Source organism: Manis javanica, chromosome 7, assembly GCF_040802235.1.
Source record: "Manis javanica isolate MJ-LG chromosome 7, MJ_LKY, whole genome shotgun sequence".
In the NCBI taxonomy this organism is placed as follows: Eukaryota; Metazoa; Chordata; class Mammalia; order Pholidota; family Manidae; genus Manis; species Manis javanica.
The window spans coordinates 137,995,361-138,019,864 of NC_133162.1; the positions used below are offsets into that span (position 1 = coordinate 137,995,361).

The following is a 24,504-nucleotide window of genomic DNA, read 5'->3' on the forward strand; positions in this document are numbered from 1 at the left end:
GTATCTTTATCCAGAAACAGTTCAACTTCAGACCACCTCTCCATGTCTTTTGGCACATTTTGTTTTTACCTATGAGAATGGTGTTTGTGTGTGTGTGTTTGGAAGAAGCCAGAGATAGTAAGGTTTTGTAATTGCTAAGGCCTCGTGGCCCTGTGGACATGCATCTAGGCCACCGCATCACCAGGAAGCATTTTGTCACATGTATTTTATCTACCCCGATGGCACACAGATGACCTGGGCTGCTGGACTGACACACAGGTGCGTGCATTTGCTCTCAGGTTTCAGCTGCGGGCGTCTGACATGCTACAGTCCAGGAGACCTGCCACCTGCCCAAGATGGTCCTGGCACTCTCCCCATGCCCATCATTCAGAAAGCACACACCTGTAAGAGGGCTGCATCTGAGTGGGTCCCTCCCACGGTGGGATTTCAGCACCTGCCCCTGCCCCATAGCGGACGACCTGGGAGGTGGGTATTTCAGAGAAACCGCAATTCAGCCAGACGTGGCCTCCATCCCAGAGCAAGGCTGTGCCCTGAAATCCAGGGAACCTGCAGCCTGAAATGGCCCCACATCCTCAGCAGAGCATCTGAAGCCCCTTCGGGGAAGAGCAACACCCTGGTCAGGGGCAGATGGGGCGCCACACGTGTGGGGAGGGTGCTGTTGGGATGTTAGGAGTGTCTACCACACAAGGCAGTGCAGGCGGCTGGTCAAGCCCACAGACTGGAGGCCAGAATACCTCATGAGGGTGCAGCAGCTGGCTGTCAATATACTTCAGCCACAACCTAAAAGCCATGCCCTTGAGCGTTCTCCTTAACCACAGGCACAGATGTCAGTCCTGGCATCTTACAGAGGAGGAAACTGAAGTTCAGGCAGGTCCCAGGCTGAGAGAGACAGAGCCTGCATTTGAACAGATGTACTTCTTCCCTCAGCTGGTATTTTTTATAATTTAAAGTACAGCAGGCTGGAAAGTTTTATTCTGCCTCAAAAACTATAGGTCTGTATGCTGAAAAGTGAAGTGACACCCCGAAGTTCTGTCTTACTGCTCAGGTTGAGACTAAACACCAGAGCTGTTCTTCCCAAGGATACCAGCTTGAGGGCGAACATGTGAATGAACATCTGACCTTCTTGACCCCTGGGCCTTGTCCCCAAAGAGCAAAGGATGAGGGTCCCCTGAGTGTCATGAGTGTTCCATCATGTGCCCATCTGTGTCACTGCGGGTCATTCAAAGGGAGCAAGAAGACAGAGCCCAGAGGCCTGTGGGGGCACCAGGGAAAGGTGATCGCGGGGACAGTGGTGATCGGGGAGCCCTCACACCATGTCCCCCAGCGGCCCCTGCAGAGCAGCAGTCCAGTAAACGGGGCACATGGCTGAGCACGCGGGCGCAGAGCTGGCCTGCCTCTGTTTAGAGATTCTCCCTGGCATGTCAGCATATCAAGACCTGGAGAAGCCCTATTACAGAAAAACAACCATGCTTTTATTTGATGTAACCCAACACCTTGCAAAACACCCTTCACAAGGGTGACAAGTAATGATGCGCAGCCTCACAGGCACGGCCATCCTTGCCTTAGGACCCTGAAAGGGGAGGAAAAATTATTTCCCTGTACCCTTCTCAGTTCCTGGCTTAGACTCCCCTGAAATAAAAGACTAATGGGAGAAACACAACAATTTATTAACATGTCTACTTCCGTATACATGGGGGAGACCCAGGAAAACTTAGTACCTCCTCGAAGACCTAAGCCTTCACCACAAATACTTTCTTCAGCTAAAGACAGAAGGCAGGGGCTGCGGCGAGGAGGCCGGTCCTGGAGGCCAGCAGGAGGGGCGCAGTGAACAGGAGAAGGTTGCCCCACCCCTCTGTGAACCCCAGTCCCGTGGCAGAAGATGCTTTGCAGCTCACCCAGTTTTAGCTCCTTCCCCACTCAGTGGCCGCCTGCCCCAGAGCCCAGCCCGCGAGCAGCCACGACACGTGGGACCCCTGTTTCCCCCAGTGGACTTTCTGCCCAGAAACAGCCCCCTGCTCAGGCTCGTCCCTGGAAGAGTGTCCCCCTTCTTTGTTCCCGGGATAAGATCCGCTGTCCCTTGCACATCCCAGGTTGCAAGTCTATGCTGCTCCCAAATAAACCTCCTTTTAGCTGGTTAGATGACCATTCTGATTTTAAGGTTAACACAATAAATACACATAAACATCTGCCTTAGTGACGTGCTCTAAGAACACTGTGTTCAGTCTTAGCTGTAGGCTCACTGGGCCATTCTGACCGGCTCAGACTGTCGGGGGTCCTTGACAACCATGGCTCTGCACCCCGTCGCCTCCCGGCTGGGGCTTCTCTCTGCCAACACTTGTGTCTAAGCGAATCGGGTTAAAGGGAAATAGAACGGGGCCTAGAAAGAAACTTTATTTCTTTATAAACAAAACTGATAAAGCTTATTAACCTTGCCATTTTTTAACTTTCATTTGAAAGTATGGTGAATGCAATAGGACACACAGGTAATTTTGCAAATTATTTGAGGAATTATACAGTTATCCCCAGATGCCCACGGACCCCTCTCCTCCAACCTAGCTAACAAGCCCCTAAACAGTATTATGACTCTAACTCTCACTTAATATCTCAGGAAAAAACAATAAAACATTATTAAGCACTTACTAGATATGGAGAAAAAGACAACTATTAAATTATGTATGAGTTTGTATCTGGCAGGAATGTGCTCAATAAATAAAAGGGTTAAAAAAAAAAAGAATTCTCATTTTCCTGGAGAACAGGCTGTGGGAGGCTGCATTTCTGGGGCAGGGGTAGGAGCACACCCCAGTTCTGACTCAAATATGCCTTCATACCATCATGTCGCCAGTTTAAGGGGAACAAATTACCACCACTAGATACTATGATGAGTAAGTGGCTCTAGCTTCAAGGAATGGTCTACTGGGGAGGATTAAAAACATGCCCGAGAGAAACCAGTAATCAGACCCAAGAGCACATTCGTGCCAGAGGAACTGCCCTGTGTGCCAGAGGAACTGCCCAGTGTGCCAGAGGAACGAGGGCTCAGGCGCAGGCTGGAGCACAGCTGACGGAGTGCAGAAGTCCTGGGCCCTGGAGGGAACAGTGACAATCCCTGAGAGCACCAGAAATGGCTCCACAGCCCGGCCTCTCCGTGTTGAAGGGGGGAATTAGCCACCTCAAAATCTTTGGCATAAGGGTAATCTTGAGCTAGTTAATTTATGAACTGCAGACACAGGAGCAGCTCAGAAAACTGACGGGAGTGGCCGCCCCCCACCTCCCGAAGGCGGCATTCACAGGTACAAGGGAAATCTCCACTTGTGAGGGCGCCTCCCACCTGTCGGGAAGAGGAGGGTGACTGACCCTGGGGACTGTGACCCGCACAGAGGGGCACACTCACCCCCACGGCAACCTTCTCCTGTTCACTGCGCCCCTCCTGCTGGCCTCCAGGACCGGCCTCCTCACCGCAGCCCCTGCCTTCTGTCTTTAGCTGAAGAAAGTATTTGTGGTGAAGGCTTAGGTCTTCGAGGAGGTGCTAAGTTTTCCTGGGTCTCCCCCGTATACATAAGTAGACATGTTAATTGTTGTGTTTCTCCCATTAGTCTTTTATTTCAGGGGAGTCTAAGCCAGGAACCGAGAAGGGTACAGGGAAATTATTTTTCCTCCCCTTTCAGGGTCCTAAGGCAAGGATGGCTCTTTGCCACTAGTACATGCCGACTGCCCACAACAGGCCCTGAATAAACACACCCAGCGCACGCGGGGACGGGCTGGCGTGTGGAGACAGCACGCTCTGAGGACGGAGCCCGGCTTTCTCACCCGATGGCTCGCGGCTGCCTGCCTGCCTGGGCACGCATGGCGGCATCTGAAACAGGTCCACCTCCGCTGGGGGAACAGGACAGCTGTGGGCAGTCAGGGTGCCGACCAATGTGGTGACGGAACTGCCCCTGCTCTAGTGAGCGTCCACAGCGTCAGGTCTTCCCCGTCATTGTGCCTGCGCATATTTATCAGCATTGTCACACTGTCACCCTGGATTCTCAGACCACAGCAGACGGTGAGGAGGGGTGTTGGACGCAGCTGCCCTCCCAGCCCAGTCTTAGGGATTTTTGAGACTTGAGCACCAGAGAAATCTCCCGTCAGACTTGAAGGCCATTCACTGCAGTATTAAGTTAACAGCAGGTGTGAGCCCAGGGCCAGAGGCACCCAACTCCAGCCAGCCCCCCTTCCTGTCCCGGCTCCCTCTATCTACAAAGGGCGCAGAGGCTCAGGGTGACAAGGCACTGTGGTGGGGCCTCTGCCTCTGAGAAATCCTTTCCATCTGTCTGCAAAGCCCCCTAAGACGCGATTGTCCTGCCCCTCACCTGGACCTGGACTGGCAGGGGTGTGATCCGTTAATTGCTGCAGGCCCCTGACATGTGAAGGAACAAAGAGACACCTCCTCTGCCACCTCTCTCCTGAAGAATGGGGAGTGATTCAGGTTCAGGGGTTCTCAGTGGGGGGTGCCATTTCCAGGTGGTTATTCAGAGACTTGCAAATTTTAGATATTAAGCTCTTCTTATCTTTTCTTCTTTTGTGAATCTGAGGCCCCGGTAAGTGTTAGGAGGACAAAGGACAAGCTCTGAACATTTCTATTTAAATCTCTATTCTCCTTGATGACAGTGCCGTCCACACTGACCCCAGCTGGGGTTGCATATATGGCCGCTGCTGATTGAGATTCCCCAAGCCCCTATTCTGTCCTTGTCTTTCATTAATTAGTTTTTTTTGGTAGCTTACTTTATTTAAAATACTCCTCCCCTAACCCAACAGCAAAATAAACATGTTTTTGTAAAAATTCAAGCACTACAGATGTGTAGCAGATTTTACTTTTCAAAATTTTCATTCACTTTCAGGATTTTTTTTTATTGAAGTAGTTTTTTTTTTATTGAAGTACAGTTGACATACAATATTATACTGGTTCCAAGTATATAACATAGTGATTCAACAGTTAGCTACGCTATTAAATCCTCGCCCCAACTAGTGCAGCTACTGTCAGCACAGAAAGATGTTACAGAAGTACTGACCACATACTCTATGCTGTACTCTCTTCCCCGTGACTAATTTATATTATGATTGAGATTTTGCTCCTCTTCATCCCCCTCACCTGTTTCGCCATCCCTGTTGGTGACCGCCAGTCACTTCCCTGTCTATGGCCACCTGAATCTGTGTCCCCAGCGGCTGTGATGTGTCAGAACACCCAAAGGACAGCTGAGGAGCCATGAATAACACTGGGGCTTTGTGGAAAACATAAGAGCAAAAACACAGAGGGAACTGCTCCCTAGGGGCCAAGATACACCATCCCCTCCGAGATCAGCCCTGAGAATGGGGCCCCAGATGCTGGGACCCCCCATTTCCCAGGATGAAGGTGACCACACTTCATACTCAGAAGTTCAATGTGTTTCCTTATCAAATGCTAAAATCAGTCCCTAGCTTGGAACTGTACCCCAAAAACATGTGTGAAGTACCTGGTTCCCTCCAAGCAACCAGAATGATGTCCTGAGAACCTGTCAGCTCACCTCCACCAGCATCTAGAATCCTCTCCTCGGTGGGAAGAACACAGTGCTTGGAATCAGAGCCCAGCACTGGGTTTCAGGTCAAGAGCTAATGGTTGGATGGGCTTGGGGGGATTTCTTAGCCTCTCTAAAGCTATGTTTCCTGACAAACATAGACCCACCCAGGGATGGGCAGGTTGATGGGTGCATATTAAGGAGGAGGTTGGCACACAGCAGGCAGCTACTAGGAACAGAGACTATGTAAAATATAACTCCTCACACTGAATTGCAACCCAGCAAATCCTGAATGAAAGGAAAAATAGAGGCTAATGAATGTCACATGTAATTAAGAGTTTAAAGATATAATAGATACATTCATTACACAGGCTTTGTGGGTTCAGAGGAAAGCAGAAGTGATCAAGCCCAGAGAAGAGCCCACTAGAACTGGACCATGGGTGGGTCTGTGTAGACAGCGGTGAGACGCAAGGGCCCAGCCCAGTCCAGTTAGGAGAAACTGCAACGCAGAATTCTGTGAGCTGTCGTGGGCAGAGGAGAACGGCTGGTATCAGTGGAGCACAGTTATGTGCAAACAGTGCATGCAAAAGAGACAACAGTGGCCTTCAGACAAGGCAGCGTCAGCGCTTTGCAGCTGGACTCACTTTACACGTGAAGGTTGATGATGTTGTAAAACCTTCTTGAATCCCCCCTACAGCCCTGGCTTCCTATGGCCACCAGCCGTGGCCCCTCAGACCAGGAAAGACATGCCCGGAGGAGTGATCGCCTCGTGTTCTGAACATTCTATTCTAAACACAGCTTTGACGAAGCAGAATACGTATAATATCAGGGAACACCATGGTGGCAAGCACAGGGAAGAACACGTAGTAGGATAATTAAAGAAAAAGAAGACATAAAAGCCCCAAGAAATGGGGTTGCTGTCTGCAGTAGGATTAGGTACCTGTAGCGAAGTCATGATGAGGATGGAGGGGGCAGAGCTAAGGGCGGTGGGTGGTGGGACCTGGACACAGACCTGGGCACAAGGATGACCTCCCACTACAATTGTTCTGGAGGAAAGTGACATGTCCTATGAAGTCACATGTCTCCACTTGTAAGAAGCAGGCTAGAGCAGCCAGCTGTCGGGGATGCTTGTGGGGAAAGCGGAGGACCACATGGGTTATGCCGGTCGGTTATGGTTGGACCGCCAGATTTCAAACCTTTTGCCAATCCTTCAGCCTCTGACTTTCGTAGTAGCCTGCCTTTTGCAAAAAGCAGAAACCCAGTAAGGCCTGCCATTCCATTTCCACCTAAAAGACAAAATAAAGACTGCATTGCTGCATTAACTGGATTTAAAAATGGAAGATTGTGTTGGAGCAGATAAGCAGTTAAAGCCAGGGTCCTTTTCTCCATCTCAGAGCTCCTAATGAGGCATGAAATGTACTGGTCCCTGGCCTTTCCTGAACGCCGGCAAGCAGTCACAGGCCTCTGTGGCACCCGTAGCTTCTCAAATACTCAGAACTTCTCAAACATACATGCACAGCAGAGGGGGGCTTATAAAAAGGGGACAAAAAGTTAGGAAATGCTTTACTACAAAAGACTTTACATACTGCCTGACAGCACGTGGCGTCTGCCCAAGGGGGCCTGCCGGATGATGTCCCAGATGGAACACTGAACACAAGGTGCCTAGAAGAACTGAACAATGGTGTGAAACACACCTTGGCCGATCCCAGTCCGAGACATGTCTCCTTGGCCCTAGTCAGACTGTGCCTGCGGCACCCGTTGTCCCTTGTCTATCTAAAGTCATGAGGACACTATAGCCAGGCCGTTACTCCCCCAAATAGTAAAAATCACACCATCTGCGACCTCATCAAAAGGCTCTGCTTCCCCGGGACCCTCTCTCTCTCTCTCACTGATTACTCACAATAGTAGACAGTCAGCGCAGACATCAATACCTTTATTGGGGGAAATGTGGCAAAATCAGGACCAGACTTGGTTTCTTCATTCTAAGGATATTTCCACAGGACTGGATGTTGGAAGAAAGGCCCTTTTGGTGTTTTGGTGCTTGTTTTGTATTTCCAAGTAACACATGATTATCCACAAATGACTGACAGATCTAAACAGTTTCTCAAGCTTCGGCAATCTTGACATTTTGGGCCAGATACTCACCCGTTGGGTGCGTCCCTGTGCATTTCTGGTTGCTGGCTAACATTCTGGCCCCCACCCACTACATGCTAGGAGCAAGCCCCCAGTTGTGACAACTGAAAATGTCTCCAGTGATTGCCAACTTCCTCCAGGGCAAAATCGCTGGCAGCTGAGAACTACTGGCAGAGCTCCTCCAGGGTCAGTACCTCCTAAAAGAGAGGCACCAACCAAATTCACTGACAGAGCACACGTGTGTGCTGTGTGCAGGCATGTGTTACTCGAGGGCCTGGAATCCTCCCAGAACCATGGCTTCTGGGGACCGAGCTCTCCTGCACAGAGGCGGCACCTTGTCCTTGGTTTCTGACCTGGGCCGAGACTCAGCCGCTGTGTCAACAAGACACTGGCCATCACGTGAGGTATTCCCACATCCCCAGACACCCTTTCCCTGAGGGACACAGAGAACACTTAGCTACCGGAACCCTCTGAGCCAAATGGAATTTCCCAAAAACAGATGTTCACGTAGAAGACGTAGAAATCTTCACCCCAACGTTTCCACAAGGGGTGAGAACATCAGTAGAGCTATACATCCTCCCCTTGAATTGATTTTGTTTCAGCCACTCAGATGTTTCTTGGATTAACTTCGCTAATGACGTCTCACAATGGTTTATTCCCCTGAGTACTAAGCCACAGTCTGCTTAATTATGACATTCGTTCCCAAGACCGGCTCTTCCATCAGACCACTAACGGCTGGAAAAGATCTGCTGACATGACAGCTAAAGCAATCCTTGTTTACAAAGGACAAAACCAAGAACGTGGGGTGTGTGAATACTGATATGGAAAAGCATATCCACGTTACATGCGCACATCCCGGCACACAGCACCCATCACAACTGCACCGTCACTTAAACATCTCTTCAGTCTTACCAGTTCTTTTTAAGGTGCAGCATTCTCCCTCTCTCTCTATATATATATATATACAGATTTAGAGAGAGTCCGTGTGTGTGTGTGTCTAAACTTAGTATTCAAAAATGATCAAACAGCAACAAATAGAACAGGAAATATTTCTACAATAGATTCACAATTTTAGAAAGGAGTTCAACCTGGCTAGATATATTAAAAGATGACCAAAATGAGGTGTTAACTTCTGTTAATGAGGAAGTGTGCTCTATTACTACTACATACACACAGGCACACACAGGCTCGCGCAGACACCACACCACGTCCCCAAAACACACAGCAGGCCATAGAGATCACTTCAAGACAAAAATCAATACCTCAAAGCCAAAGAGTCCACTTTGTAATTTTTATGTGTCTCCCTATATTCCTCGTTTAACTGGATCATTGTAGAAGGAACTTGTGCTTCTCAGGTAACAGTATGTTGGCCCGACTAAATTCCAGGCCAGGCATTCACTGTACAGTCTCCTAAGTTTGACCCCACGTAACCCTGTCCACCTGCTCCATGGCCATTACCTCCTGCTTAGGTCCCTGAAATGTCAAGCTGAACAGATTCCAAGCCGTCATTTTGTCCATCAGGTAAAAGAGCCATAAACAAACGACCACAGTCACTGAGAACATGAAGCGTGCTTGCTGATGGCCACCCCAACACACGGGCCCCAGAGGGACGCATGCCCCTCCCACTGGTGTTTATCCATCATCCTGGCAAAACACATTCGATTTCAGAAAATAAACAGATATTAATTTCCATCCAAATGCCCATCTCAATTCATTATCTGGAGAGGTAAATATTCACAAAGTTGACACCCAAGTCAATACTGACCTTGGGGGATAATAAATCTTGACATTCACAGGAAGAAGCCATTTGCATAGAGTATATACATGTGTAAAATTCTACCTGGTATATTAAGCCATGAAAGTAAACTAGTAACTCAAAAGTAGAATGTATACATGTGTGCATGTGTGTACATACATGTGTGTGGATAAACTTATTGGTTATAATAAATTCATTTAAGAACACAGGCAGGTGCATCTGAATCCACTAGGGCGGCCAGTGTCCCGACGGATGGCGCTATAAGCAAACAAGCAAGCTTGCAATGACAATGAGCAGCCCCACCAGACTCAGAAACCAAGGCTGCACCCAGATGTGCAGGTCCTGTTTCATGTGCACACCTCCACATCTGGGCACAGCGCCTAGCACCAGCGGGGGGCACTCACAGCGCCTCACTGACGGGGCCAAAGGTCCATGGATCTCTCAGAGGCCAGCAGCTAGAGGCCTGAGTCCCGTGGCAGGCATTCCAGGTCCCTGCTGCGTCCCTGGGCCAGGCTTTCTGCCTGCACCTTGGCTGCACCTGACCCGTCAGTGTGAACTCGGCTGATCAAGCACCGATTATGTCATGCACTGTGTGGCTGACATGAAATCCCCGTGTCTCAGGAGGCCCCAAGGGACCAGCCAGGGTAGAAGTGGATCCTTTTCCTTTAGAGTAAGAATAGCTGTTGTCTTAACTAAGGAGATTGAAATGAAGAGACGTTGACAAGCCACTCTCTTATAGAATCATTCAGCACAATGAGATTCACATAAAAGAGAAACAAAAAACAGTTTTCAAAGTGTTAAAGTAGGCACCACTGGGTCAGAGGTGATAGTCAATAAACCCAGCGGCAGGTCTTGGCTGACACAGACCCAGGTGGAGGGCACGGGGATGGCCTGGCTGATGCATCAAACCAAGCACTGGTGAGGGTCCACCGTGGAGATTCCTGCAGTTACGGATATGGCAGAAGTCTTCGCATGGTCCCTCCGCACAGATCAGACAGTCGCGTGCAGGCCGAGGGGTGGGATTCTGACCCTCGTCTCCCCATGGTCCCAGAGGCAGGGGTTTGTGATTCGTCTTATCTACAAAGTCTTTGCAAGGTTCCATTTTGGAAGCCAAAACTCTGCTCAAATGAGTTTTAATGCCTATGGCTGTGTTCCTGGAAACACCAGCTCTTCGGGAGCCAACCCAGCACTTGGCTGCCTCCCTGTGCACCTCCCGGGACCCCTCTGTGCTGTGGGCAGGGCCCGGGAGAGGCAGCCCTGAGTGGGCGGCGTCAGCACCCCATCCCCTAAGGGAAGCCAGCTGTCCTCCAGGGACAGGAGCTCGGCTGACAACACAGGAGACAGAATGGCCCACCTCATGACGAAGCTGAAGGACAAGGACCAGGCAGTTGGGGACTGTGGCTGACTTCCACGGCCCGGCTGCAGTGGCTTGCGATGCCAGGGAGTCTGCAGGCAGCCGGTCTGCCTCTACCAGAGGCCCCGAGCTGGCAGGACAGGAGCTCAATGCACCGGTCTGCAGTGAAGGCTGAGGGTGGTGGGTGTGTGCCCCCTATGCCCGCCCTCCAGCCTACCCCCACTGGGCACAGGGAGGCTACCAGCTGGGCGTGGTATAGACTCTGTAGTCTAAAGACAGAGAGCAGATCTAAACGCCATCAATCCTCAGTCTCTTTGAACTTACCATCTAAATACCACAAATAGGGTTTTTCTTATCAGTGTAAACCTTAAAAAAAATAAAGGACATCCATCTAACAAAGTCTAGGGGTGACGCAGTATGATGTCATGATGAGAACACTGTACTAAGTGGGGCAGTTTCTGAAGGGCATGAAACAAGCAGACACAACAACAGGGGACACTGAGCAGGGGCCCCAAGGTGCAGAGCTGGCCGGACAGCAGGCGGCACGTGCTTCACGGAGCCATCCCACCGATGTGCACACGTGGCTAGGCCTGCAGGGTCTGTCTGCCACCAGGAGCCAGGGATGCGGGAAGGACTGCCTACTAGGTCAGAATAGGGTGACCGGCGCCCAGAGTGGGGTCTGCAGGTCTAGACTGAGGAGGGTTTCTGGGTCTGGGTCAGAGAGGGCTCTGAGCGTCTCTAGTTTAAGCTCAGTCTTAGCTTTGGTTTTGAGCAAACAGCAAGTCAAAGGACGAAAGAAAAGACTTTGGAGTCAAAGAGTCAAATGTGAATTTTAATCCCAGTGTGACCACCTATGGGCCCTTTGATCCTGGGTGGATCGGCTCGCCCTCACTGCAGAACGGGGAGGGAACAGCTGTCCCTTGGGGCCTGCGGTAGGGCAGGCGGGGACCCCGCGGTGCCACCCCAGACCCGGGCGTGGGTCGGGAAGCCCCACCTAGGAAAAACACGGGACCTGACTATCTCTGATCCCTAATGTTCCAGCTTCCCGGCTGGTGGTTTCATTTCTTCTGACTGTGTCAAGAGGTTTCTGATTGTCGTAGAATGTGAGGCATTAATCTCCCTTTTAATATCCTGGTGAGCTCAGCCTGTCTCCAATCAGAGGGAATCGGCCCTGGCTGACCTCAATCCCATCCTGGGAGGAGCTCACTCCCTCCGCGGAAAACCTCACGCAGGCGGCAGTGAGCTGCCAGGTGGGCACGCTGGGTGCTGGGCGGCTTCCCACCCACAGGCCCTCCCAGGCTTGTTTCTGCTCATCGGGAGTGGGGGGCTGCGGGCTCCCTTCCCCCCTCAAACTGAGCAGCCCTGGCACCCGCCATCACTGATGGTCATCAGGGGCAGCCACAGCCAATCCCAGCTGGCAGGAGACGACACCCCTGTTGTTCCAGGGCCATTGGACAGACGGACAGACGGGGAGGCTGTTCTCCATGCACAGACCCTACAGGGCGCTGTAGGGCACAAGCGCCTGTCCCCTGGGTGCAGGTGACCTCCTGCCATGGCTTAAGTGAATCAACTTTGCTCATCAACTTTTAATTGGAGATTTGGGGAAAATGTTTGCTATCGTTATATAAACGAAGACATAATATGGAGCAGAATGCAAACGCGCCTGTGAGTTTAAGACAAAATTCAAGAAATTACACGCTTCGGCGGCCACTAGAAGCTGAATCAGGACTCCCCTGGGCTCTCAGGGACTCTGGTTCCCCGAGAGCAGAGCTTCAAAGGGAAAGTTTGCAAAGTTTCAGCTTTGGCCATAAACAGGAAAACAAGTCATTAAGTAAATGTTGATTGAAACAGGCAGAGTGACAGAGGGGGCACAGGGGAGATGGAAAGGAGACAGGGGGAGACAGCAGAGGGAGAGAGTGAGAGCAGGGGGAGGGAGGGCGGGGCAGAAAAGGCGGGGGACTCGGAACAGCGAGAACAAGCGCTGAGGACAGGACGGGGCAGGTGGAAAAGAGGGGCCCGACCAGCGGGGTGAAAATGGACGAGGGCCCCAGGGCCAGGCTTCCTGTGGAGAGAGGCCGGCAGCCCTGTCGCTGCTCCCAGCGTCCCATGCACGGCTCTCCTGTTCCCTCAGCTCATCGCTGATTTTCAAGGAACAGCGGGCTCCACGACTGGACAGACACGTGGACGCACAGTGCACACGCCGTAAATGTCTTTGAACAAATGTCTGATGCACCAGGCGGTGGAACTGCATCTGTGACTCATCAATCACTGCCCAACATCTGACTGCCGGCCCGACATGGACAAGAAGAGTGGAGCACAGAGCGTCCCACACCCTGACGGCCAGCCTGGGGGCGCCCAGGAGGAAGGAGTTCTCCCAACCTCCCACCCAGCCCTCCTGAGGACCCCGCCCACACGGGCACCTTGTACACACCCCCGTCCAGGCTCACTGATGTCCTCCAGGCATGTCCAAGAACGCTCCCTCCACAATGCCAAGGCCTGCCTGGCTTTTGGAGGGGACATGCCCACTATTCCAGACGGAGCCCCTTTCCACTGTTATGAGGCTCCCTGTGTGCGCTTCCCAGCAGCTCCCCGGCCAAGGCCCGGAAGCAGCAGTCAGACCCTGCCGGGGCCCAGGAATCCTGGGAGGAATCCAGGTGGAGACCAGCTCTGCCCACAGTCCCTTAGACATCAGAGTCAAAGCGGGAACAAGCTTCTATTCGCCTGGGCTGTATCTCTCAGCTCTCTGCACCCACAGGGGAGCGTGAGCCTTCTCTGAGCCATCTTCGCCTCCGAATGGAGAGAGTGGTCATCATAATTTGTATTGCAACTGATGTTAAGGATCCAGGTGGAGGTTCATATAATTACAGTAACAGATGTAATCACTGGACCCCCACATCCACGTGTTTTCTACAGGGTAACTCGTGTTACTCTTACACTGACCCAATAAGGTCCCAGTTGGCATCCATAGGAAACAATTGCTGAGGGAGGGAGGATTGATCCACCTGGAACCATGTGACACGCAGCCTTCCCACCATCCTCGGCCTCGTGCCCTCTGCCCTCTAAGGTCAGGAGGGCCAGCCTGGCAAACCAGGATGCAGACGGCCCTCATCCTGGACACCCTGAACACCCCTGTTCTCTGCCCTTGCCCAGCTCAGAACATCCTGTTCCCCTCCCCCGAGCAGGCTCTGCCTCCTCCATAAACGCTTCTTCCTCCGGAAAAGGCCGGTGTCTCTCAGCCCAGCAACATTCAGGACAGACCGACATTCTGCCCTTTGCTCCCCCCAGTGAGGCTGTGTTGGAATTGATACATTTTCCCCATATTGGCAGAGTCGGCGACTGAGAGAGCTGAAGAGCTGTGGGTGGGGGTGCTGGCGTCCAGTGGGCTTTGCCGAGTGCCCTGGGATGGCGGAGCCCTGTCGGGCCTGCCCTGGGGACAGGCCACGTGGGGGGCTTCACACTGGGACAACAGGTCCGTGCAGCCCTGGAGTCCAGCCGGCTTGTCTCTCCCACCTCTCACATCTTCACAGTCATGAGCTCTGGGAAAAGCCAATGGCCAGACCTGACACACCCAGCCACAGGTCAGAGGGTCGGGGAGAGCCCCGCAAACACCTCCAGCAACAGGTGGACCGACACCTACAGGCGTCTCTCAGGCACGTGCCTGCAGACTGTCTGCCTTGGACTGTCTCCACAGGAGCAGTTCCACTTCCAAAGGTAGTTGGTTAAAAATAACCCACACCATGAGCGGTGCTCTGGCATTTCCTTCCCTGCTTTCCTGTCTTCAACATTCCTGCCATCCTCTGACACTCACCAGTGAACAGATGGCATTTATCAACCCCCAGCAACACGCACAACAGCAGTTAGGCACGTAGGGGCGTGGGATATACCAGCTATCAGCTGCCGATGAGGGCGGGTCAATGTGCACCCAGCCTCCCGGGGTTCCCCTTCCCACTGAGGACCACGACAGCAGGGGGACCCCGGGTTCACCCCCACCAGAGGGGCTGAGAACGGGGTGCTGAGGTTTAATTACACCTTCCATAATCACTAGTCCTTACTCTGCTGACAAAATCCAGCATGATTTACAGACTAGGAGATCGTTGGGATGATGGGTACAGGCAGCATGTGCTCTGTGCTGTCACACCGACATGAAATACGCTCCACCGGGAGCTCAGTTGTCTGGCATTCCCAGGGAAGAGCCTCATTTCTGAGCACCGAGTGCCTTTCCCAGCATCTATGGCACTCATTTGTCAGAAACAATGGGAGCAGCTATAGAATACATTTTAACCACAAATCGGTACCTTCTTTGCATTCACAGGTTCCTATATTTGTTTTGAATTGACTTGACCCTCATTTTCTGATTGTATGAAACCTTTGCAGACTCTGAAACTTCCTTCTTAAGGCCCTTATTAATCATCACCTGAGCTTCTGTAAACATCTCTTCACTGGCTTCCCTACTACTAATCTTGACCCACTCTAGTCTGTCCATCAGTGAGTTTTTTTTAAACAAACACCTGATTACATATTTTCTAATTATACATATAAAACCCTTCAATGACGCTCTACTGCATTAGCATTAAGAACAGAAGGCTCGCATGCTTACCTACTAGCATCGTCTAAGTGGGCAGCGCCAACCCATTCCCACCGTGCACCCTCCCTGCATGTCTCCAGTGGGAGTCCGACTGCTCCGGTCTCAGCAGCCCCAGCCAGTTCGAGATGCTCCTCTTAGGCCTTATGTTACACCTTGTGCTTAGCTTCATTACAGCCTTTATTACTTTGACAAGACTAAAGATTTATTTTTCTGGCTGTCCATGTTCAAAGCTTCATGAAGTCATGCACTGTATCTTTGTATTCATCTTTACTTCCCCAGCTTCACAGAAAAACTTGAGGTTGGGAAAGAGAACCTTCAGTTGCGACTCATTTCTTCAAAAAGTTTTTCAAATGAGTAACATACAGAGACTATTTATACTTAAGTCTTGTCCTAATCACAGGTCAAAAAGATAACATCGGAGAGTCAGGGTGAAGTTACCAAGGCAATGCTGTTAGGTGCCATAAAATAAGACCTTTCTAGTAACTTACTACTAAAACCCCATCAAACAGCATGCACACCTCCCCTTTTGGTACTGAACCAAGCTCTGAAGGATTCCATAACGATGTATTTGTATAGATATGACTGTATAGGAAGCACTCATTAAAATTGCAAAAGCAGTTTCATAAAATTAGCTCCAACTTGGTACTGAGGTCAGAAAGATGAAGAGGCTTTCTCCCTCAAGAACAAATGGCATTTGACACATGAATACAATGTCACCAATGAAGTCATGAAAATGTGCAGGCCTGAGTACCCACAGGGGCCCACCCTGCACTGCCAAATTCAATCAGGTGACCAGCCCCCCCAAGGAAGCATCTTCCTGGCTTTTCCAAAACAATACTAATACTTGTTAGCTTAAAAAAATAAATATAAAACCAATAAATAAAATAAAACTCTAGCATAAAAGGATTTTAATTTAGAAATAAAAATTCTTAGCTGGAACCCACTGATTTACTTTCTCATCCAACATGAGCCCAGGGTTTTAGATATTGAATCTAGACGTGGTAGAGGGGTGGGGAATAGTGGGGGGGGAGAGTGGGGGAGGACACAGTCAGGAAAATAAAACTGATAGTGGGTCCTCTAGACCAGGCACACAGTGCACGCAGATCCATGCAGGGAGATGTGAGTCAGCACAGCTTGTTCGTGGAATGTGGAGCTCCCCAAGTCAGAAGTCAGAGAACGTGGGAGGTGTGATGGAGTTAGGATCTAGAGGGTTAGGCCTGTGCTGGGGAAAGGAGCTCCAACCTGCCATTTAATGTACATTTGATCTGACATCTACAGACTTCCGAGACATCATGCCAACAGAGGGGTCGGGGGGTGGGGTGGGGTGGAGGATCACAGTCCTCATCAAGCCTATATCCTACCCTTACCAAGTTTTCTAACACACATGTGAAAGAGAACATTTAAAGCACCTGGTAATCATCCAGACATGAGGCCTCTCAACTCTGACCATTGTGATAACTTGCATCTTGCACCCAATCTAGATTTCAAATGTTCAGTGGTTTTTTAAGGTATGGCCCAGGAGGTGGCTCTGGCAGAAGCTGCTATATCCACAGCCTTTGCTATAGAGAGGCTAACGATGGGGATCCCCAGGCAGCTTTCCACAGATGCTCACACATAGGCCCGACCTGATTTCAGGAGAACTAATTTTTATGCACTGCAAAGACTGACTTCGGGAGACACGTAGACCAGGTCCAGATCCTGATTTTCTCATTGCTTAGCTTTATGATCCTGGGGAAATTATTAACTTCTATTAACCTTAAATTTGCTCATGTGTAAACTGGTCTTAGTAATGTCTCCCTGGCTGTGCGGCCTCACCAGAGTGTGCAAACATAGCATGTGAAGTAAGGCAGACAAAGTGCGGAACACTTAGGAGGAATTAAAGCCCCGTTACACTGTTATTCTAAATAGAATTGCTTAACAATTTTGAGCCATCCTCCCTCGAAAGTATCCGAATAGAGGGACCCGCAGGCAACATGTGCAGCAAAAGGCAAACATGCATTAGGACTGGTAGGACTTAACAGTTGTTTGATCCGACTCCTTCATTTCAGACACCGAGATCGTCACAGTGCATCAACAACCTTCCCAAGAGCCCCGGCCAGACGCATCAGTTTTGATGAATGAGGACAGCTTTCCTTTTGAATTAAAAAGGTCATCATTGGCCCCAAATGTAAAACCCTGTTGCATGAATGACTCTTGCATTCTGGCCTGTCAAGTAATGCGGCCCTCTCCCTTCCCTCCCACCGGCAAAGACACATGGCCATGCTTCAGCTGATTTCTGGCATATAAGCTAACCAACCACCAACTGAAGGTTTATCTAAGACCACCTCAAACGACGTCACATTACTTTGTTTTGTAACAAACGGGCACTGAAGTAATAGAGCAATGTGGTGAAAGAAAACAGAGTACCACTAAGGAGGAAAAGGGTTTGGGAAGAGGATCAGCAAAACAAGAAAACTTCAGTTTAGAATGGGGGTGAGGTCACGCTTATGAAACCCAATTTTCTCAATTCTGTACCCTGTGTTGGAAATTGTTCATCTCAGTTTTCATTTACATTTTCCAGGTGTGGACATAACGAATCTGGCTTGTACACGGCGTCTATATGAAGAGTAAGGGAAGGGAGGTCATTGGGACTGTCCCTGAGAAACCCACCCAGCTGTGCGAACACCCCCCGCAGCTGTAATGCAGTGTCCCACGAATACGGCCCGGCTGGGAAGCCAGCCCATCTGTATTTATAATGCTGCCTATTGACTGGTTTGTGCACAAGCTTAGGTACGGCAAGGTATATTGCATCTCATTATGTGACCATTTTTATGAATATGATTGGCATGCTCGTATATTTTAGGGGAAGTTCTGCCTCTAATGAGGGACCAGAAAAAGGAGTCTTTGATTTCTCCCCCAAGGCTGCTGTTAGAACCTAACATGAAGCAAAAATCAGATAAGAAGCTTGGAGACCATTCAAAGTGACTTGTCAAAATAAAGGCTCTTCATGATCAAGTAACACCTGATTATTGTTAAAAATAATGCATTGTGACCCATTAGTATCCCAGGCATCCCTCTTTCTTCTGAATGCAAGTTCTGCAACTATAATAGTCTTCCACCACAGCTAGTACTTAAAGATGCCCTTTGGTAACCTATGGGGTGGGGGTGGGGGCTGATCTGTTTGGGAGCAGACACAGACCTCACCGCCGGCGGCGTGAGCCCCCCACCTGCGGCCCTGAAGGCTGCACAGCTTGACAGGCATCTGACTCTCCAGCTGTAGCCTATCTAGGCCAGTGTCCCGAGCACTGCAAACTCCTGGCTTCACTTTAACCAACTATCAAGTCACGTGTTCTCCTCGTGTCAAAGGAGTTGATATTACATGTAAAACGGGTTTTTCATTTAACACTGGCCTATCATATCTACATTTGAAATTAACTAACCCCCTCAGCATAAACCCAAAGTAAGTGTAGCTGTTTAATATCCTGAAAATCTGGAATGTGGGGATTTGCAGAGTTTTTATTACTGGTGGCTAATCACGTTCTCTGCACAGATTCATAATATCTATGCTGTATGTAGCTGGCCTTCTAACCTGACTTCAATTTTAATTACAAATTTTAAAACCTGTAATTGGATAAGCATTCATTTTTTCTCGTTCCCATGTTGATCAGATCATGAGAAAATTTACATACACACACACACCATACACACAACAGCAACCAAGTATTAGAAAAATGGAAATAATTGTTTTTCCTTGACCACGTTCATAGGTATACATGTGATATATATATATATATATATATACATACTGAATACCACGGAGCATCGCTGGTAAATAATCCATGTTCAAGGCCACAGTCTCAAATGACATGAAATCTTATTTCAAAACACAGCAAGAACAATCGCAAAAGGAAACTCTCCAGATAATCCAGAAACTTAAGCAACTTTGTTACGGGAAAGGAGGTTTCTCTTTCTCTACACATGCATATAAATGCTAATGTATGGTAGATAAATGATAAACCACAGCCCTACATTTAATGAATAAAGTGTGCAGAAAATGGAAAGCTGGGGGAATTGTGCAACATTAATGGTTTTTTTTCCTTAGAGGCTCTTCTCACAGGTCTGAAGCCCAGCAAGATGCACCTAGTACAGAAGTAATCTCTGCAGCTAGTCTATTGTTCAATGAATTAACACATTTTATTCAGCATAATAAAAACATTCCCCGTTATTCTTTAAGACCATTGACCCCAAATTATTCAGCAAGCAGTGCCCCTACCATTGAAACGGTGACTGGAAACAGGGACATTCAACTGTCCCTGATGAAATAGTAAACCTCATTATCACAAAGTTTTATTTTCAGTGTTCAGAATTAGCTTTTTTGCTGCATCAGTAATGGTAAGCGTGAGCCTTAAATCCATGCCATTTACATTTTATGAGGAACATTATAACATATCAACCATAATTCAAGTAATTTACAGAAAATGCCATTCTACAATTTATATTTTTTCCTTGCTCTTAAGAAAAGGCGCTACATAAGGAAGCCCAAATCCTACTCTATTTCATCCTTATTCCCTCTTTCACCCCGGTGGGTCTTCAAAAATATTCACTTCTTTCAGAGGTAAATGTGCTAAATGACAAGGAGGGCTCGGCCCCAGCTACCCGCGCATCACTGGGCAACACTGACCTCTAGCGGCCGGGAACAGCCGAGCGCAGCCCGAGCCTAACTTCCCTCAACCCAAACCACCGAGGTGTTTTTCTAAAGCACCGTGGGAGCGATTTCACTTCCGAAAGAGGAGGAGGGGAGCGGGAGGGGGGAGAGGAACAGTGGGTTCAAAGCTGTCCGTACCTCGCCTCTGAAAGACCTCCACACCGGGGTCCTCGGCTGCGGCCTCAGAGAGGCTGCCCTCCCCGCCTCCTTCAGAACACGGGGATCCTGGCAAGGCCGTGCCGCCAGCTGTAAGTCCGGATCCCCAAACTCCCATCCCGGCAACACTGGCCACGCACCGTGTTCAGGAAATACCGTCTGCCTGAGTGACTTCGCCCTGCTCGCGCCTCCCTCCCTCGGGGTCCCCTCGGACCCGGCAGGTGCAGGATGGGGCAAAGGCACACACGACACGGCAGGGCGGCGACCCCGGGGGCTTGGGGAACCCGGACAAACCATCTCTGGAAACAACACAGATGGCTTAATGGCATCCTTTCTCATCTGGGAGTTTCCAGGGCTGGAAAAAACTTCCATTTCCCTGCCTAGAGAGGCAGCCGAGCAGCTGAGCCTGAAGCTCGGGTGGCTCCTGCGATGGATTCAAGTTTGACGAACCGGACTCTTCAAAACCCAGGGCAGGTGGCGGACCCCTTCCTTCCTGCCTCTAAATTAAATGCCCTGCCCGTGCCGAGCCCAGGGCTTGGACGCCCGGGCAGAGGCACATCCCCCGTGCGTCTCGGCAGGCGGATTTGGGGGGTGGGGGTGCGCATCGGAGCGTCCTCCCGAAACACGGGCAGCCGTGGATCTCGTGGCTGGGCCACCCTGGGCCACGGCGCTCGGGCCAGAAACTCGCAACCCTATGAACCGACACCCACCGGCTACGAGACACCCCCACGGGAGCCGTCCGCCGCGGGAGCGGGAAGGCCGCGCGCCCCAGGCTCCGGCGCGCCGCACAAGCCGGCAGCCGCGTCCGGACCAGCGCGGCCCCCGCCGCGGAGGCCGGACCCTCCCTGCGCGCTCGGCCCCCGGACAAACACCCGGTCGGGCGCTCCGGAGCCGGCGGGGCCAGCGGGGCAAACACCCGGCCGAGCTCCGGGGCCGCGGGCGGGCGGACACCCGGCGCGCCGGCTCGGCAGGGCCCCGCTAACTTCTGGGACGCGCACGGGCTGCCCCGCGGTGCCCAGCGCGGACCCCGTCCCCGTCCCCGGTACTCACAGCTCGTCGCGGCGAGCGCCAGGTGCCACAGGCCGGAGAGCAGCAGGGCGAGGACGCTGGCCGGCCGCGCCCCGGGACCCATGGCCCCCGAGGACGCGGTCCCCCCGGCGGAAGGCCGACTCCGCAGGCGCCCGCCGCCGCCTCACTCCATCCCGCGCCGCGGCCGGTCCCGCCCGGAGCCTCAGTCCCCGCAGCCGCGCCCGCCGTCCCCGCGCGCCTCCCCAGGTGCGAAGCCGACCCGGCTGCTGCGGCCGCGGGCGCCGGGCTCGGCGGGAGCCTCCCTCCGCGTCGGACGCCGGAGCTGGACGCGACTCCGGGCGGCGGGCGGCTCCTTATAGGCGGCGGGCGCGCGGCACCGCCCCCGGCCAGGCCCGCCCCGCGCTCCTCCCCCGGCCGGGCCTCCCCACGCCCGCCGCCCGCACGCTTCTCCCCGCGCCCGCCTGGCCTCGCGGCCACGCCCCCCGCGCGCTCCCCTCCCCCTCCCCGTGCCCCCTTCCCCCCCGCGCTCCCTCCACCCCGCACTCACCTCCCCGTGCCCGCCTCCCCCGGCCTCCTCGGTTAGCGGCCTGGGCGGGTCCTGCTGGCGGGCGTCTACCTCCAGCGCAGCGCCGCGCCGGGCACCTGGGGCCGGGAGGCCCCCTCCGTTCCCCCCCCCGTCACCCTCCTTTGGGGGACCGGAGGAGATACCGACAGGCACCGCGGAGGTGCCGAGAGCGCCGCCGGGGGGCTGCTAACCGGAGTCGGGCGACCACGCGCTGGCTGAAGGAATTCGCGGGGGGGCGCCTTGCAGCGCGCTGGGGGAGAAGACACGGGGCACGAATTCCTGAATGAGGGCATCGCGCCGCCCGCGCCTGCCCCCCAGTGTGGGACGGGGGCTTCCGACTGAGCGGCCCCGTTCTGCCCGCTCCCCTGCTCCCCGTGCGCACAGGCCCGGCCCCACGCCCGCGCCTCCCTCCCGGCTGCGGGCTCGCGGCTGCCGGCAGGGCCGGTCAGGCGTTCCGCGCTCCAGCTGCGGAGCCCAGGAGGGTCCCCGGCGCCGGAGCGAGAGACCCACAAACTGGGCCTGGTGGGAATGAGAGGCCGGGCAGGTGCCGGTGCTTCTAGAATTGGAAATCTGAGGGCTCCGCAGGAAGAATTCAGTTGCAAAGGGAGGGAAGAGTAAGTCGGGTTTCCTCGGGGGGGCGCTCTGCTGGAAACCCCGCTTCTGTCCTTGGCTACTCGTTCACATCTGGGGGCTCCCCTGCTTTGCAGTAAATCAGTTTCCTCTGTTTTTATTGGAAAGCCGTCAGAAAGATGCCAAACCTTAACCTAACGAAACGAAGGGCCTGCTGGTCTCTCTCCGGGGAAGCTTACAGTGGGGGTAGAGCCACCTCGGAGGGAGCTGTGCCCCCCTTTCCCTCCCTGCTTCCCCGAGGCGGCCAACAGGCAGACCCACTTTGCACTACAGGTCCTGACGCGCCCTGGTCCTCAGGCCGAGCTGCCGCTCAGAAAGCTTCCGCGTGAATCCTGAGGTTCCCCTCGGGGGTCGGTTGCCCTGGGCTCACGTCTTTGGGATCCCAACTGTTGAATGGCAAGTGGACCAGTGACACCATTATTTTACTGGAAAGGAAAGGATTCTGAGGGTCCTCTCACTTGTAAATAAATGGCCCTCTTGTTTCTAAGCTTCTAACTGAAAAATCATCGTTAGTTACCAGATGGTCGTGCAACCCAATGCATGGAAGAGAAAGGCCACGCCCAGGAGGTGGAGAATCACAAAATACCAAAGCTGCTGTGCTGACGGGCACATGAGGGGCGTCTGCCTGCTGTGGGCTTCAAGGAGCCCAACTTTAAAAAGCACCAGTGTGGCCAGTTCAAGTCATCCTAGAGCTTTTGGAAAAAATAGAAACCATTATCCAGCATTGTGTATTCTTTAACACTTAGACATTCTTCAAAGAAAGAAATATAGTTGAAGTCCCTTTTGCATGCTTACCTGTTCATCTGTCACCATACTTACAAGTAAACACTTTTCATCCATATATATATTTTTATACTTTTGCCACACATATATACATCCCCAAACAATATATAGAATTGCTTAGATTGTCTTTAACCAATATATAAGGGGTTACACTTTCGATTTATTCAGCATTCAATGTTTTGAATTTATGCATTTGAATACTTTAGTCCTGACTCTCCTTTTAGCTGCTGCATTATATTTCACCTTATGAATATGCCACAATGTATTCATTAATTCTTCCCTTTATGGATCTATAGATTATTTCCAGGTTTATTTTTCCTCAGTATAAACTGTACAATCATGTACCTGTCCTAGTTTTTCTCAAATATGTACTTAGGAGGAGAATTATTGATGGTAGGAAATGCTTATCTTCAGCTCTAGGAGGTATTTATAGCCAATCCCGCTGTAAAATCCTGCTGCCTCGCCCCTCATCCTTCCCAACAGTCCTAGATGGCTTTTGCTACAAACAGGAAAACGGCTCCCTGAGAACACAGGCCTTGTTCACGGAGGTCGCAGCTCCACTGCTTCATTCCACCTACACTGCTCCAGAGATATTTACATAGAGTATTTCAAAAATTATGGAAGATGTTGGCTTCATTTTCTGGCAGAATGACTTAAAATGAATGTATCCGTGTCAGTAAGATGTGCTTGGAATATATCTTGAAAGGCAATCAGGGAAATGTGTTACATGAAGCCCCCGAACTGTGAATGATCTTCAAGTTATTAGTAAACATTGGGACTCTGCATTTAGATGTCCTGTATGCAGACCTAGGGTATGGTATATAAATTGCACCTAATTTAAAGTCCTATTTACAGTTGTAGCTTTTTATTCTCTCTCCAACACACCTGTTCTCAGCAACTTTGAGCCTTAAAGAGCAGACATTTGTCTAAGATTTGCTAACATTTCAGTAAGAATATGGCTGCTCTGAATGTAGCGAGGGGTAAACAGCTGTTCCTCTTAGAGAACAGTGTAAACAATGCCATCTTCTGGGGCATGTTTGCCCTCAAGTTTTTATTAGCTGTAGAATATTAATCACTATTAAAATGGTTTTTAGCCAGACTGATATTTACCTATTGAGATCCTTCAGTAAACCTTTCAGTTTGATAAATCCACCTTTGGAATGCTGAAGGAGAGGCTGAGTCACCCCCCCCCCTCCGCCCGCCCCACCATCTCACTTGATAGTGAAAGTAACTCATATCCCCAGAGCACTTGCTTTGAAGAGGCTTAGAAACGATGCACGGACAGTGCGGAGGGGAAAGGA

General features: G+C 51.3%; 1 protein-coding gene across 4 annotated transcripts in view; it reads right to left on the minus strand.

Annotated features, from left to right (window-relative positions):
- Positions 1 to 21,541, minus strand: part of CNTNAP5 (contactin associated protein family member 5) — a 597,575-nt gene extending 576,034 nt beyond the window's left edge. For all 4 annotated transcript variants that reach the window (XM_073241652.1, XM_073241653.1, XM_073241654.1 and 1 more), the window contains exon 1: positions 21,247 to 21,541. In XM_073241652.1, the coding sequence (XP_073097753.1) occupies positions 21,247 to 21,328 (82 nt within the window). In that variant the 5' untranslated portion in view covers positions 21,329 to 21,541. The remainder of the gene's footprint in view (positions 1 to 21,246) is intronic.
- Positions 21,542 to 24,504: the final 2,963 nt, after the last annotated feature.